Below are 18,539 nucleotides of genomic sequence, written 5' to 3' on the forward strand. Positions count from 1 at the left end.
CAGAGTTACTGTTTAATGGGTATGGAATTTCAGTTTGAGAAGATGAAACATTTCTGGAGATGGATGGTTGCATAACACTGTGAATGTACTTAATGCTGCTGAACTGTGCAGTTAAAAGTAGATAACATGGTAAATTTTATACGACGTATATTTTACCGTAGTAAAAAATAGGAGGGGGAGAATATATCCTTCTATAAGAGGAAACAATTATTATTAAAATTATTGACATGAAAATCATAATCTTAAGACCAGCTCCTGCTTTTTTAGTAATACGTGTGGTGTTTTATGAGCTTGTATGTTGAATTGCACCAAAAAGTCACTTTAGTCTTTATATTTTATAAGAGGAAGAAGTGTGCATGACTATCCTTATCCACAACATATGTTCCTATTTGAATTGGCAGGTGAGTATTAATCAATGTGGATATTATTCTAACAATGCTGTCAGAGGAGAAATAATATTGTTGCGACACCAAGAGAAGATTTTTATTGTACACATTACCTTGAAATAACATTTTTGCCAGGAAATTTGTTGTGGCAGACATGTGGTGCATGATAGGAAGAATCCGGACTAAAGTACATTAGTCATGTGTGCTACACATGATCTATAGTCCAACAGCCCATAAGATACAAGGATGTAATTAACTATGAAGGTCATTCCATCACCAGGATAAAATTTGGAACAAAGATGTATTCAGTTATGCTGTTTACTCTATTTATACTTCAACTCGTCATTTTTAAGCTTTTCTTTCAATGTGATTTTTAAAACTCCGTAAGGCCCCCCTTTTTTTTTTAAGAAGAGAAGATCTGTTTTGTTTAAATTGCCTTGAACTCCAAATGCAAATCAAAACAATTTTGAATTTTAAAGCATGACTTGCTTCTGACATTGAAACTTTCTTCCTCTTTTTTCAACTACTATAATAAATGTTAAATTTGGGGGAAAAACTTTAATATACTCAGAAGGCTTTGTGTATGTCTATTCTATTTGCATCTGTTTCATAGTGTCATTACATTCATACTGATTGAAGTTCCCTTTTATTTCTGGCATTAGTTCTGCCTCAGTAAAACACTAGTTCGAATTATTCACCTTCATCTTCCTCCCTTGAGTTACATCAAGCCCTCTTGGGCAGTGGAAGTAATTCTTGATCTCTAGTCTTTGCTCTAAATTCCTCCAAGCCCTTGTTTTTTTCTCTAGGCACTATAGTGAATATTTGCCGATTCCAGCTCTCTCTAGAAGCTCTTACCCTCAAAGCACAAAGATTTCTAAACTCTTGAGCAAAATCCTATTATTTGTTGCACGTTTGCATCAGGAGTCTGGAGAGAAGGAATCTGTACCACTACTTCTTATGTTTCTGATCTTCCACTATCCTGAGATGTTGGGGTCCTATTTTCATTTGACTGGAATTCTTACTCAGGTAATGTTTTCAGAAAGATTGCAAGAGTGGGTACTTTCCAAGTTCTCCTGTGGTTGAAAGTGGTAGTCTTTTGTCCTAAAACATAAACAATAAAAATCTTTTGCTCTCAGAATTCTTTTTATATTATTCCTATGTCTTCTAGCATCCAATGTTACACATAAAAATTTTAATTGAAGTCCTGTTCTTGCCCCAACATTTTCTTTCAGGATGCTTGTAAGAGTTTCTCGTTATCCATGGAATTAGATATTTCTCCAGAATATGTTGAGGTGTGCTCTTTTTTACATTATGTTGCCCTTTCTGTGTGAAAAATAATTACATATTTTAGGAATAGAAATTTTGTCAATTTCATTGAATATTGCTTTATAATTGTTTATTTCGCTTCACTTGTTCAGGTGTCCTTCTTCCTGGATTAATCTTCCATATAATTTCTCTTTCCATCTTCATTTCCATCCTATTTACTTTAATCTCCTATTTGGGACTATTTGCCCTCTGAGTAAGGTGCAGCTTTTAGAATTCTCATTGACTTTTGTACAATAGGTTCGAACTGCACGAATCCACTTAAAAACGGATTTTTTTTCCCCAAGAAATACCTGTATTATTGTTTATCTGTGGTTGGGAGTCTATGGATGCAGAGGATTGACTGTATGCACTGATTTATGCCATTTTTTATAGGGACTGAGCATCTAAGAATTTTGGTATCTGCGGAAGTCCTGAAACCAAAGGACAACTAAATTTTGGGGAAGTCAAAAATTGCATGTAGATTTTTTACTGTAAGGGGAGGTTAGCACCCCTAACTCCCACATTGTTCAAGTGACTCTACTTTTTTTTAAAAAAAGCTTTTATTTATTGTTTTTAAGTGCGTTTTTCTAGGACCCATCAGCTCCAAGTCAAGTAGTTGTTTCAGTCTAGTTGTGGAGGGTAAAGCTCACACTGGTCCATGTGGGGATCCAATGGGCAACCCTTGTATTAAGAGCACCGTGCTCTAACCAACTGAGCTAACCGGCTGCTTCCCAGTGACTTTATACTTTTAATGAGGATCTTTTGGTGGTAAACTAAGACCTTGTTTTTCTAAAAATATGTTTATTTTACCATCATTTTTTTTTATTAGTTTCAGGTGTACAAGACAAGGTAATACTTAGACGTTCATCATTTATATCCCTCACACTGTGAACCCCCCTCCCCCCATCCACTATCCCTCCGACCTCACACTGAGCCATCACATTATATATATAAAATTATAGTTGGCATTCATTAATGTTTAGCTTCTGGTGTACAATGCCATGATCAGGTATCCACAGTATCCCTGAGGTGGTCTCCCAAATAGGACGCATGTCCATCGGATACCCAACAAAATCTTTACAACATTATTGAATACCTTCCCCAAATTAATTTTCAAAAAACCCTGAGGCCATCTTGTGGTTACCAGCTGCTTCCAAATCCCTTCACCTTTCCCCTTATCCCACACCCCCCCACACACCCATCTAACAACTCTCGGTTTTTTCTTTGTGTCCCCAAAACTGTTTCTGATTAGTTCATTCACATATTCTTTTCTTTAGATTCCACATATAAGTGAGATCATATGGTACTTGTCTTTCTCTTTCTGACTTATTTCGCTTAACAAAATGTTCTCTAGATCCATCCATGTTGCTGCAAATGACAATCATTTTTAAGAAAGTTGTTCTAGGCGTGCAATTCTAAGGTGGCAGGTATTTTCTCTCAGCCCTCTGAAATTATTATTCCATTATCTACCTGCTTCTATAAATGCTTTGGCGAAAGCAGCCATGAATCTAATTATTGTCTCTTTGTAGGTAATTTGTCTTTTCTTACTGTCTGCTTTTTAAATCTTCTGTTTGTTCTTATTGTATTAAAGTTTCAAAATGCTATGGTATGGTTTGCTAATTTTATCTATCTTGTTTGGAATTTGTTATAATTTCTGATTCTGAAGATTAGTGTCTTTCAAAAATTCTGCAAAGTCCCAAGCTATTAACACTTCAAATATTGTTTCTTCCTTACATTCTCTATTATATCCTGTGGAATTCCAATTAAACACGTGTTAGCCCTTCTCATTCAATTATCCATGCCTCCTCACCTATGTTGCATATTTTACGTCCTCACCTCTCTCTATTGCATTCTGTACTCGTATGATTTCTTTGGCTCAATTCATTAATTCCCTCAGCTTTTTATAATTTACTAATTTACCCTTTCATTGACTTTTAAAATTTTAATTATTATGAGGTTTATTTTTCAAAGTTATATTTAGTTTTTAGAAATTCTGCTCCATCATTTTTATAGCCTCTTGCTTCTTGCTCATAATGTCAAACCACCCTTTGTTTCTTTAAACCTATTAAGTATACTTTTAAATATCTGTCTAATAATTCCAATATCTTAAGACTTATTTTTCCCTTGTACCTAATGATACTTTGTTTCTTTGTGTGTTTTAGGATTTTGTGTGTGAGTGTGTGTGTGTGTGTGTGTGTGTGTGAGAGAGAGAGAGAGAGAGAGAGAGAGAGAGAGAGAGAGAGAGAGAGAGAGAGAGATTGAGATCTCATGTTCCTTATAATCTCTGGGAATTATTTGAATCCTGGGTTGAAGTTCTATTCAGTTTCATTGTTTTGTTCTTGACTTCTTTTTGGCTTATTGTATTTTCCCATTTTTCTTTTTCACTTCTTTAATTAGATTCTTAAATCATTAATTTTTCAGTCTTGCTTCTTTTCTTATATATGAATTTAAGGCTATCAATTTTCTGTAAACAATGCTTTAGCTACATTCCTCATGGGTGTAATACTTTTATTAAGAATAAATATCTTTTATTTGCTTTTGTGATTTCTTCTATGGCTCATTAGTTATTTAGATTTCTTTTTTAAAATTCTAAAACAAATGAGCCTTTAAGTTTTGTTTTTGTAATTTGTTTCTAACTTAATTGCACTTAGTTGTGGCTTTTATATACTGATTCTTTGAAATTTTATGGCCTAAAATATGGTGTATTTTCATAAAGACTATGTGTATCCTTTTAAAAAACGTGAAATCTCTAATTATTGAGTGCACATTTTTCTATTTTAACTGGCCTGTTACCGCGTTATAGGTACAATCTATTATTATGGATGGTTTGTCAAATTCTGCTTAAAACTCTGTCACTTTTTGCTTTACATGTTTTGAAACAATGTTATTCAGCACACACCAAATTTTCACCTCTTCTGGATGAACATTTTGGTATTACATACTGTGCACTTCTACTTTGCCTTAAAGTTTGTTTGATATAAAAAGTTTCCCTACCTTTTTTTAAATTAGTATTGGCTTAGTGTATCTTTTTTTTGTCTTTTTATTTTCAAACTTTCTTTGTGCTTATGTTCTCTCTCTTGTAAATAGCACATAGTTGTTTGGTTTCCTTTTTAAATCCAGTTTGGTAATCTGGTCATTTGATTTATCATGATTATTTATAAATTTGGATTTATTACCTTATATTTATTTGTTCCTCTGTTTTTTCTTCCTCTGAATTGCATCCCCCCCTCCCCGCCCCATTACATTTTTGCCTCTTCTAGTTTTGAAAATTTACATACTATTTCTATGATTTTAATGGTTGGCCTTGAAATTTTAGCATGTACTCTTAATTTATCAACATTTAAATTTCATCAATGCCTTTACCTTTCCTGCAGCACTACAAACATGATTAAATGTTTAAAATACTAACAAAGCACCATAATCTCTTCCAAGATGCCTACTCCTCCAATTCCTTCATCTCCTCTCCTACCCGGGCCCTCCCACCTCAGGCCACACTGGCCTCCTTCCTGATTCTTGAACAGACCACACACATTCTCACCTTGAAGAATTCCTACCAGCTGGTTGCTTTGCTGAAAACTACATCTCCCAGATACGTTTGTGACTTTCACCTTTCATGTCTTTGCTTAACTTGAGACCTTCCATGACATCTTACTTGCATACCTTTTGACCCTTTCTAGGGATCTTCACTGCTTTATTTTTCTCCATGCCTTATCATCTGTTTGTATACTAAAAACGTTTGATTTATTTATGTTCTTCTTTCCCCACTAGAATTTAAGTTCCATGAGAAAAGGGATTTGTTTTTGATGTTTTTAAAACTGCTGTATCCCCAGCTCCTACAACACTTGCAAGCTCATATTATTTGTTAAATGTTTATTGAGTCTAGGTCTCAAATCCATATGAGAGCCAATCAGTGTCTCTCAATTATTATTAGCCACCCACCCTTCCTTCCCCCGCTTCTTTTTCTATCTTGACCCAGAGCTCTGGCTGAGACAGATAATTCTTATTATGTCTCTCTCTCTGGAGCATCATTTTTACTAGCTCACCTTTTCCTGGGTGCATTTCCTTTTCTGCTCCTGGCTTTAGGCTCTTCTTTCTCTAATCAGGTTTCTCGATGCTTAGCGACCTTGCCCAGATCCCATTTCTACCATGTTCTGTCACCTCATCATTGGCACACAAATTCATATCCTCCTACTCCATCGGTATCTGTAGATGTTTCCAGAGTATTTGGTGGTTTCAGCTTTTCTTAATTCCCTGGACTGCATTCAGTGTGCTCCTGCTCTCAGAGAATTTCTTATACATTTTGAAGGCTCATTTAAAATATGCTTTATCTGGTATTTTTCAAAGGTCTCTGGATCTCTATCAGGCATGTTAAGATTTCTCTTTTATGATTTGTAAAATATACCTGGAATGGCATGCCTTTCTTTCACAGTGGTTTATTTCTTCATTTCCTGTTGTCATTGCCATGGCTTTCGGACCCAATGCCTCTCAAGCTCTTGTGTGGCTGCTTTGGAAAACTATTAAACTGAATTCAAGACAATAAGGCATCAGCCTACAAGAACTATCTGGTGTATTGTTTATAACATTGAAATATTTTGTCCAATCCTATCTTCCAAGTGTGATTTTTCTGACCTGTCCTGGAAACCAACACATTGACCAACAGCAAAAAACTATATTGGAAGAAAAACTCGAACTGACAATCTCTTCATGTTAGTGTCACAACCTAAAATCAAGCTATTGTGCCCAGGCCACCTTGGATTAGTAGTTCAGGAAGATTTGTTGAGGAATGATGAAAGGTGGCAGGAATCTTATAAGCATGTAATTCCATGTCCTTAAGGAAGGCAGTCTACACATGGTGGCCGTGACCTTTAGCATGTGTGGAAATATTAGCTTCCTACTGCTGTTGTAAGAAATAACAGCAAATTTAGTGGTTTAAAGTAACACAATGTATTATTATCTCACAGTTCCCATAAATCAGGAGTCCAGAAGACTTGGCTGGGTGTCTGCTTATCATCTCACAGGCTGAAAATCAAAGTGTCAGTAGAATTGTGCTGCTGTTTGGAGATTCAAAGGGAGAATCCATTCTTTGCTCTTTCGGGTTTTTGGAACTTATTTCCTTTCTGGCTGTCAGCCAAAGGCTGTTCTCAGCTTCCAAAGGCTGCCCGCGCTCCCTGGCTCTTAGCCCCGTTTTCCATCTTCAAAGCCAGTAATGGTGGGTTGAGTCCTTCTCACATTTCACTTCTGTGTTTTCTGCTTTCCTCTTCTGCTTGTAAAGCCTGATTAATTAGACTGGGTCCACCCGGATTATCCAAAACACTCTCCCCATCTTTAAGTGTGTAACTTTAATCTCATCAGCAACATATTTCTGGGGATTAAAACATAAACATTCTAAGAGGAGTTTCATTCTGCCTACTAGAGTGGTCAAGAATGCAGATTGCAGAAACCAGAGAAAGCATATCAATAGTGGAAAGGTAAATCAGGGTGGTCACTAATGCTCAGATAGGAGAACCACTGATGTCTAGAGATTTTTTTCAAAGCCCAGCAGTCTATCCAAACAGAAGTGCAAGAAGAGATTAGTAGAGATCCAAGAGTCAGAAAAATGGCTGAGGCACAAGTAGGCAGGATTTGGTGTTAGCAGAGTGGTCTTTGACTAATGGACGCTAGTCAGCTTTCAGATACCTCCCTCAAATTTACCTGTGGTTGGAAAAGGAAAGCCTGAGGCACCAGTCTTATCTCCTACTAAAGCTATCACTTGGACTTCACTTTGAGGATGGAAGTAATTGGCATTTTTTCAATCCAGTTGTGGCCTATTTAGATTATAGGCCACCAGCAGAACATCTTTTTTTGGTGTTTTCTTCCAACTCTCTTTATAGATTGACTTGACTAGCAGTGGTCTGAGATTATCTCTCATGTGTATGATTTTTATGAAAGTGGCAAGAAATAATCAGTACATGCCAATATTTTTATTTTTTTCTTCTATCCTTTCCCTGAGTTGTATGACTTCATATGCTGGAATATAGATTTACCAAATATTTTCCCATTGGATAATAATGGTCACCAACTCTCCAGACTACAAAATGACCTCCTGCTGTCTTTCCTTCCCTATTACCATTTTCACATTTTAGGCAGTATTACTTACGGCACTAAAATTTCCAGATACGTAAAATCCCTATCGGGATTTCCCTACCAGATAGGAATGTACTTTCCTAAAACCAACAGAAAAACGCAGCTTCACACGTAGAAATTTATATATCCCATGCAAGAAGTCTAAGAATAGGGAAGTTCTTTATATCTTTCCACACTGCCACCCACTGTGTGTAGGTCTGAATCCCTGTCTGTGGCTATCACTTCAGGGTCCCAGTGTGGCTACTGCACCTCCAGAACTCCCATCCACATTCAAGGCAGGAAAAAGAAGGCAAGCGCCATGGGGGAAAGAGGGTGGAAGAAGGGACATCCTAGCCTAGTTGTCCTTTTCACAAACTCCTGGAAACACCTCTCAGAGACTTATGCTGACATCTCATTGGCTGTAAGTGATCCATAGGCGATACAAGAATCTAAGAAATCAGCATTTTTATCTATTCAGGGTTTAATTTACAAAAAACAAATGGGAGAACAGATATGGGGCAGGCAAATAGCAGTGTCTGACAACTATACTGCTATTATAAAGAATAAAGATTATATGTATTTACAAAAAGATACCCACTATGCACTGTTACAGTTGAAAAAGCACTTGCAGAAGAATATGTATTCAAGCCCATTATTAAAAAAACAAAAACAAATAAGACTAACTGCTGTATGTATGTTTGTAGGTATATGGAGTTATTTTGGGAAGATTATACACTAAACTAGATACAGCTAATAATACAGAGAAAATTGTATAATAGCTAATAAATAGGAACTGCATCTAATAAAATAGCAAACATTTACATAATATCTACTCCACTGCTAGGCACTGCTGTGTTTAGCAGACATTGATACGTATTATCTTCACAACCACTTTATACACTTTTACTAATGTTACCCTTAATGTGTAGATAAGGAAATTTGTGCATGAAGAAATAAATAATTTGTCTAAGGTCACATCTAATAAATGTTAGATGTGGAGTTTGAACCCAGTAAATCTGGTCCAAAGTCTAGACAATTAGCCCTACAAGATACGCATTGCAGTATATATTATTTTATTATTTAAGGAAATATGTATTATTTTATAATTTGAAAAAATAAAGCAAGCACTTCTCTTTAAAATCTACCCCCAAATAATAGCAACAATAGCAACAGAAATAAAGCAGAAAGAGCATACAGAAATTCTAAGCAACAACTGAGTTATCAAAGGAGATTGTTTTCAGTACAACCTGACTACTCTCTTACAATTGGTGGCTTTTCATGTCTCTAAAATTCACCATACATATACCCAACCCAGCAAAGCTGCTCAGGATTCCAAACCCCAGTTTTGTTCTGACTTACCTCTGAGATCAGGGCTGCCTATTTTTTCTCCTTCCTCTCCTATCTGAACACACTGTCCATCCCCTTAAGAGTCATGTATTCTTCTTTAAAGGTAGATAATTATAAAATAATGGTACTTGTTTGCCCTAGATGACAGAGAATTTCAAGAAAATACACAAAGAAACCTTATTATTCCTGTGTCCATAACTAACATTTATTTGTTTGTTTTAAATATTTTTTTTCAGTAACAGTTGATATTTAATATTATTTTATGTTAGTTTCAGGTGTACAGCACAGTGGTTAGACATTTAGATATAATTTATAGTTGTTGTAACATTCTATGCTGTATTTCACATTCCTGTGACTATTTTACAACTACCAATTTGTATTTCTTAACCCCTTCACCTTTCCCCCCAGCTCCTCAACCCCTCTCCCCTCTGTCAACCATCATGTTCTCTGTATCCATGTCTGTTTCTGTTTTGTTTGTTGATTTATTTTGTTCTTTAGATTCCACATATAGGTGAGATCATGTGGTATTTGTCTTTCTCCATCTGACTTGTTTCACTTAGCATAATACCTTCTAGGTACATACATATTGCTGCAAATGGTAAGATGTAATTCCTTTTTATGACCAAGTAATATTCCATTTATATATGTATCACTTCTTCTTTATCTATTCACCTATTGGTGGACACTTGGGTTGCTTCCATATCTTGGCTGTTGTAAATAGTACTGCAGTGAACGTAGGGATGAATCTATCTTTTTGAATTAGTATTTGGGATTTCTTCAGATAAATACCCAGAAGTATAATGGATGGGTCATAAGTTATTGCACTTCTGCCTGAACTCCTGAAATTAGTGGGCCAACAAGAGAGGAATGCTCACAATGGTTGGAGTGACTCTTCGCATTCTTGGGAGTCCTTCTGCGTTGAATCATTAACTCCTCTACTATAACATTTCTCCAGTTTTCTTAGCTTTGTTTCTTGAGTCAGCCAAGAAAATATCCTCTCTTTATTTTCATTTCTTTACATTGTGACCAGTGCACTCATTATTCTTTTTTTCTGTACAGTCTCTTTATAAGCCCTTTAGTAAAGCTCTACATTCTCAGGAAGTGGTGTCAGCACTGAAGATGTCTCACATATCAGTTACTAAAATCATATTAGCTTTAAAGAAAATCAAATTACTTCTGCAACTGCAGAGACTAAGATGTAAATTAAGTTTCTGATGACTTTAAGCTTAAAGTAAATTCATTTACACACACACACACACACACAAACACACACACTGCCCTGCTATCTATCACCACTCTGATCTCATCTGTGACCTAATTTGTGGCTTCCAAAATTTTATGTTGCTGTGGGAAGCTCATCCTTGAAAATATTTAGCTTTCTTATGTTATACTTTATATAAAACTTTGGCTACGTATGAGGCTTCCCGTTTGCCTCAACATCTTTTCAGCTCTGTATTTTTTTAATTAAAATTTTCTGTGTGACAGTTCAAGAATTTTGAGATAACAAGATATGCATAGTATTGAAGATGAGCCATAAAAAATCTTGGTTGAAATTTATTTAATCCACCACTATCTCATTCCTTATAGATTCTGATTGTGAATTGAAAGAAAAATCCCAATCATGAGCAATTGCTTTTCATTTCATTAAACTCTATGTATCATACACTGAGAATGAGGGCAATTAATTTTAGTATAGGAACAAACAGAATTGGAAGATGTTTCATTTACTAATTAAAAATCTCTTGATTTAAAAACAAATATGGCCAAGATACATGCAAAAATAAATGAAACTAGACCCCTTATTATACCATATACAAAAATAAACTCAAAATGGATTAAAGACTAAAGTGTAAGACCTGAAATCTTTTAGAAGAAAACATAGGCAGTAAACTCTTTGACATGTCTTCCAGTATTTTTTGGCTATACCTCCCAGGGCAAAGGCAGCAAAATCAAAAACAAACAAATAGACTACATCAAACCAAAAAGCTTTTGCACCATAATGGAAATGATCAATAAAATGAAAAGGTAATCTACTGAATGGGAGAAGATATTTGCAAATGGTTTATCCAATAAGCATTTAAAATACAAAATATATAAATAACTCATACAACTCAATATCAACAATGTAAACAATCTGATTAAAAATGGGCAGAGGACCTGAGCAGACACTTCCCCAAAGAAGGCATACAGATGGTCAACAGATATGAAAAGATACTCAACATCATTAATCATCAGGGGAACATAAATCAAAAGCACAGGGAAATATCACCTCACACCTGTCAGAATGGCTATGATCAAAAACTCAACAAAGAATAAGTGTTGGAGAGGATGTGGAAAAAAAGGAACCCTTGTGCATTGTCGGTGGGATTGCAAATTGGTACAGCCATTATGGATAACAGTATGTAGTTTCCTCAAAAAATTAAAAATAGAACTACCTTATGACCCAGCAATTCCTATTTTGGGTATTTATCCGAAGAAATTCAAAACACTAACTTGAAAAGATATACGCACCCCTATGTTCATTGAAGCATTATTTACAATAGCCAAGGTTTGGAAGCAATCTAGATGTCCATTGATAGATGAATGGATAAAAAAAGACGAATGGATAAAAAGCAATGGAATATTACCCAGCCATAAAAAGGAACAAATCTTGGGCCAGCCCGGTGGCTCAGGTTCGTTGGAGCTCTGTGCTCCTAACTCCCGGTTCGATTCCCACATGGGCCAGTGGGCTCTCAACCACAAGGTTGTCGGTTCAACTCCTGCAAGGGATGGTGGGCTGCGCCCCCTGCAACTAGTAATGGCAACTGGACCCGGAGCTGAGCTGCATCCTCCACAACTAAGACTGAAGGGACAACAACTTGACTTGGAAAAAAGTCCTGGAAATACACACTGTTCCCCAATAAAGTCCTGTTCCCCTTCCCCAATAAAACCTTTAAAAAAAATCCTGAAATTCAATACATGGGTTTACCACATTGAAAAAAAGGAACAAATCTTGCCATTTGTAACAGCATGGATGGATTGATAGCATTAGAGTATTGATCTGAAGAAACCCAAAACACTACTTTGAGGGTACGTGAGCATGCATATGTTCATTGCAGCATTATTTACAATAACCAAGATGTGGAGGCAGTATGGATGTCCATTGATGGATGAATGGAGAAAGAGGAGGTGGTACATATATACAGTGGAATATTGCTCGGTCAGGGAAGGGAAAGGTTTCTTGCCATCTGTGCCAGCATGGATGGACCTGTGGGTATTGTGTTGAGTGGAGTATGTCAGAGAAAGACAGATGAAATGTGATTTCACTTATATGTGGAATTTAAAGATCAAAACAAACAAACAAACAAAGCAGAAACGTACTCATATATAGAGACAATTTTGATAGCTGTCAGATGGGAGCTGGTTTGAAGGAGTGGGTAAAAAATGGGAAGGGATTAAGAAGTACAAATTGGTTGTTATGCAGTGATCATGGGAATATAGAGTATAACATAAGGAATATAGTTAATAATATTGTAATAACTGTGTGTGGTGTCAAATGGGTACTAGATTTCTCAGGTGATAGATGGGAGGGGGTTGGGGGCAGGGTGAAAAAGAGAAGAGATTAAAAAGTACAAATTGGTAGTTACAAAATAGCCATGGGGATGTAAAGTAATGAATAGGGTGTATAGTCAATGATATGATAAGAACTATATATAGTGTTAGGTGAGTACTAGGCTAGTCAGGTGGATCATTTCTTAAATTATATAAATGTCTAAACACTATGTTGTACACCTGAAATTAATATAAAATAATATTGAATGTCAACTATAATTGAAAAATTTTAAAAGGAGGGTAATAGGTGAAGAGGAATAAGAGGTTCCAATCTCAGGTATAGAACAAATAAGTAATGGGGATGTAATATAGAGCATGCTGAATATGGTCAATACAATAATATTGGGACAGCATGGTACGGTGTCAGATGGTTGCTGGACTTACGGGGATCACTTCTTTACGTATGTAAATGTTGAACAACTGTGCTGTACACCAGAAACTGACAACATTGTACATATGTTAGCTATATATGTTAATAAAAATCTTAAAAAATAAATAAAAATTAAACAAAGAAACCTCAGCAGAACGCCTCATATGTACATGTTTTCACTGAACAGAAAAGATGACACCACAAGCTGGCTGTTCTGAGTCTGAGTCCCTAACTCAAGAGGAGGAGCATAAGATGCAGAGGATGATGGCAAAGCGTTCGAAAATCATCAAAGAGCTGATACAGACGGAAAAGGACTATCTCAATGACCTAGAGCTGTGCATTAAGGAAGTGGTTCAGCCCTTGAGAAATAAACAGGTAAGTGCAACTTTGAGCTCCCCCCGACCCCCCCCCACACACACAGTATCCTAAATAGGATCAGCAGCTCCATGAAATCAAGGCTCCAAAGTGTATCAGTGGCAGCATCTGTGGAATTGAGGGTGTGATGGGCCTATTTCCCTGGGTCCGAGTTTGGGTTGGCAGAAGGCATCATCAGACTCATATTTCTTGGGTCAGCAGAACGACACCCAGAGTCCCTCTGTGTGGCCAAGGAAACTGTTCTAAAATATGGGGGAAAGGAAATGCCTAGTTTTTGCCCCTTGGAAATTTCTGTGTTTCTTGGATTCTTCTGGAACTGCTAACAAAATGTAAACAATGGGTTTTCAGCAGTTAGGAACAAAGCATTTAATTTGGTTCAAAGATGATCAAGGATTCAGTTTTTGTTTTTTTCCATTACATTGAAAGCTCAATTAAAGTTATCACTATTTAGCTCAATTAAATTATGACTATCAATGTTGAAGTAAAATTCAACATAGAAATTAATTTGAATGTAAGGTAAAGATTTTCTCTTTGGTATGGCTGACCCCAGACAAAACTTGAACTGTTTATAATCAAGGCCTTTTCAGGGAATTTCTTGTAGGGAATTAGAGTAAAGGTAAAGGATGTTTGATTCACATATTTGTGTAAACACACACACACACACCTATTTTTACATGAATGTTATCAAAACTACACATGCTTCAGCAATCTGTTGGCTGTATCTTTTAATGACTACTAACATTTTCAAATGTTTTCTACTATTGCTAATGCTAAGACACACTTATGTTTTGGGCCACCTTATCTCCTGAGAATAAATTCCTAGAAGTAGAATTGCTAAGTCAAAGGGTTTAGAATATTTTATAATATTTAGGATTTTGATAAAAACTGCCAACTGACAACCAAAAAGTTGATCCTGTTCTAATTTTCATTCCAATGAATAGTGCTTAAGAGGGCCAATTCTGCCTCCTCTCTATAGCTGGGCATTGTTAATTTTATAAACAATGAAGACCAGTTCCTTTGATTCTTCTGAAAAATATCTTCTTATAGTATGTTCATTAGCCATTTCTATTCTTTTCAATCCCTAGTCATAATCATGTCTTTTGCCGTTTTAAACAATTATGGTTTGTGTTTTTCTTATTGTTTTATCAAACCTCTTTTTTGTTAGGAATATGCATTTTCCATTCCACATGTTGCAACTAATTTTTTTCTGTCTTTTGCTTTCTAATCTTGTTTAAGGTTAAAAAGTTAAAACCTTGTTTAAGGTTTATTCTTTTGTTTTTCCCATGTTTAGGTGATCAAATATAGCCAATTTTACGGATTCTGAGCTTGGCACTTTAATGTGTACCCATGATTATAAAAATACTGCTAACCTATTGTCCCAACATGAATTATTAAATCTTTCCCCCAGTACTTACAACATCCAGAAACAGTTTATATTTCTTAACACAAGATTCTTCTCCGAAACATTAGAAAAGGTATCTGGCCTACAAATAGTGGAAAACCAGTGTAGATCAAGGTGATCCTTTATATAAAAGTTGTTTTCTGATTTGAGATAATGTATAAAGGAAAGTGACAAAGCAGGCTAGGAATTTCTCCTTCGTAGAAAGTCATCTTTAGTTTTACTCCCTCACAACTTTTTATTAGGTACTTATTATTTGTCAGGTTCCATTCGAAACATTTCATTAGTATTCTCACTCAGTCCTCTCACAGTTCTTAAGTTAGAAGGTAACTGGCAACTTCCTGAATCTGGAAATTTCTTATTCTATAAGAGTAGGAATAACATTCATGGTCATGATAAAAATTTGCTCTCTATTTTCATTGCTAAGTATATAAAAACATTTTTGGTGTGTTTTCTTTCACTTAATATAAACCAGCTGCATCTGATGTAACGTCCATTCTGGCAGATATTAATGGACATCAACAAAGTGCTCATTTTCATACCTCTTAAAATATTGATTTTTAAGTGCACATGGCATCAGACTCTATACTATCCACCCTCCCTTATGGTGCAGGCCTACCAGTCACTTCTATTTGAAGACTTTCGAACCTATCCCACTGTCTCCATGTCTTCTGTCTTCCCCCCAACCCCCAATTCTGACATCAATTTTAGTTGATTTCAATATTCAGGCAAATGATCCGTGCAATCTCTGGGCCTTTCACTCAGTTCCTTGCCTTGTGTATTTCCTCAAACTCATCTCAACCATTCACTCCAGGGCCATGCCCAGAACTGTCATTACCAATAACTTCACCTTCGCAAAATCAGAATTTCAGGTTTACTGTTCTCTAATCCTCACGTTCTCTCTTTCAGCCCACTCCCACTGGTAGCATGTCACTGACAATATTTTGATGCCATCAGGACCTCCACACTATTGGCCCTACCACCACCTTTTCACTGTTCATCAAGCCCACACCTGGTTTAGTTTCCATAGTCCCTTCATTGTAGTCACCCTTTGAAGATGAATTCAACTCCCCTTTCTCTTTCCATGTACGAGCCTGAAAAAAAACCTACCCTTGATGAAGTTCAAGTTTCTGCCTTCTTTTACACCTTTACCCATGAGACCGAACCAATCTCTTTCAAAATTCATGACCATTTTCTTTAAGTTGGGACCCCAGTAATGTCTCTGAAGGGACTTTTTCACATCTTCTTTTTCCTCACACCTCAAACACTCCCTCTTCTTCCTTAACTCTCAGCTAATGTCTTTTCCCATCATTTCATCGAGAAAATAGACACAATTAAAAGACAGACACACTCCCAACACCAAACCTACCAACCTCCCTGCATTTTTACCCCTGTAACCTGGCTAATAATGGTTCCTGCTTCTAATTAAGGATAGCTTATCTCTGAACGCAGTGGATTCCATTCTCTCAGGCTTACTCAAGGATTTCATTCATTCCTGTCAGTATCTTTTCTCTCTCCTGCATAATTGATGTTACCCTCCCTATTAAGTCATTCTTATCTTCATTATCTGTTTTAAAAAAATTGTCTGTATTCTTTATTTATGCTCTTTCTAAGTTAAATATAAAATATTTAATATATATAAAAGCATATGTGACTAAGACATGTTTCAAAATAAGCAAAATTTTTCAAAAATTTATCCCTCTGATGACTTCATGATCAGTATAAAAAAGATTGACTATATAGGAAAATGTCTTTCTTTCAATTCATAATCTAATTTTGCATTAAACAGAGTAAGAAGTTTATTCAGTACAAAAATGTTTTCAATTTTAAACCATCTGGTGAGTTAAACTGGCCCCATTGATATACCATGTTTCCCCAAAAATAAGACCTAAGCGGAAAATAAGCCCTAGCATGATTTTTCAGGATGACATCCCCTGAACATAAGCCGTAATGTGTCTTTTAGAGCAAAAATTAATGTAAGACTCAGTCTTATTTTCGGGAAAACACGGTAAATGCCATTGTTGAGCTGTACTTTTATATTATGCTCTGTAATTTTTGTGTGTATTTTTGCTTTTGTTGTTTTTATTATTTTTTGCTTCTTAATAACTTTTATAAGCAATTCTCAGAATTGGTGTTTCAGACCATGTTAAATAAAACGTTTCCATTTTGAGGGCATGTAGTTTCATTTGTTTGGCATGTTTAACTTTTGCTCCCGATGCTTTGAATTACATTTCTCAGAATTCTAACTCATATTTCCTTTGTTATTCTATTAGGATTGTTTATAGCTTGTTGATTTTTAATATCCGGCACTTCTCTTTGTTTGGTTATCGTCCAATACTCTCTGTCTTCCTCATTGCAGAATTAGTAATCTATTTGTCCCCTCCACTAATGTAATAACAGTCGTTTTAAGGTTTCTCAGAGTTCTCATGTCACATCCTCTTTTTTCCCCACTTCTTAATGCTGTTAACCTTTGGTTAAGTAAACAAAAGCTCAGGAACTCCTATGACTCTTATAAACATTTACATGAGTGCTGAGGTAGTTAACTGACGCCACCTTTTTAATGTTCATTAGCTCCTTCATGTACTCACTTTCCTCCTAACTGTTTAAGTACCATGGTCTTTGCACACAAGCCACCTATCATAAGTTAGTGTCAAAATTTATAAATTAACACATATAGTTTTCATGTAACTGTGGGAACAATGTGCAAAGCATGCTTAGCCAAACCTGAGACAATGTAAGTCAATATTTTACATGTATCGGTTGGGCTGGAAGAGATTTGGGGAAGTCATCTGATCCCTGCCTCTTCTCTGTGCCTGTCTTTTCTGGTGCTGAGAAGACAATCTTGCTCTATTGATTGCCTGCACATTGTCTCTCTATGCATCTGATTCATGTCTTTTCACTCCCAGAAGAAACAAGTCAGTTTATGAAAGTGAAAAATTAGAAGAACAAAGTTGAAAATTGAGAAAAGTACTGGTCTTATCTGAGTGAACTTGCATGAATGAATCAGTGACAAATGAATGTCTGCACCCAGCCCGTGACTGATAGCTGTTCTGTTACAAACCTTAATCTGAACTTCAAGGCTTTTTTAGAAACAAACCTTCACATAACTGAAAGCACGGTCAAATTCAGCAGTTACATCTTTTTTAATAGCAGCATTGTGAGAGGTTTTTGCAAAGAAGGCAAAAGTTTTCCACAACATTCAGTGTTGAAACATTTAGTGGGAAAACAGGTTCTAGTTATTTATTTTCCAAACAGGGCAATAGGAGAGACTATGTTTTGGGCAGCAGGTCAAAATAAATAAAACCGAGAGCAATCTAATCTAACAATGGGAAAGGGTTTTCTGTGTAAGAAAAGGTCCAAAAGTTAATTGAAAAGAGTAGTTAGAGGGATTTAAATTCATGTTTTTTTCTTTTTTTATAATTATTTTTTTAAATTTATAAATTCAGATAGCACACAAGTACCAAAGATCTCCAGAGATGATAGTGTCTTTTAGTTGCCCAATTTCCTTCTCTAGAGGCAAACAACATCACCAGCTTCTTTCTACCCTTCAAAGTGTATTCTATTTATAAGCATATATGTTTGAATGTACATTTGGTAGATTTTTATTTATATAATAAGAAAATTATGTGTGTTTATTTTGGGTTTGCTCATGTTGGTCTGTGTA

General features: G+C 35.8%; 1 protein-coding gene across 1 annotated transcript in view; it reads left to right on the top strand.

Annotated features, from left to right (window-relative positions):
* ARHGEF38 (Rho guanine nucleotide exchange factor 38) overlaps nt 1-18,539 on the top strand; it is a 120,565-nt gene that overhangs the window by 20,940 nt on the left and 81,086 nt on the right. The window contains exon 2 of the mRNA XM_081045103.1: nt 13,289-13,476. Coding sequence (XP_080901229.1) covers nt 13,289-13,476 — 188 coding nt within the window. The remainder of the gene's footprint in view (nt 1-13,288; nt 13,477-18,539) is intronic.

This window comes from Rhinolophus hipposideros, assembly GCF_964194185.1.
Source record: "Rhinolophus hipposideros genome assembly, chromosome: 1".
Taxonomy (NCBI): Eukaryota; Metazoa; Chordata; class Mammalia; order Chiroptera; family Rhinolophidae; genus Rhinolophus; species Rhinolophus hipposideros.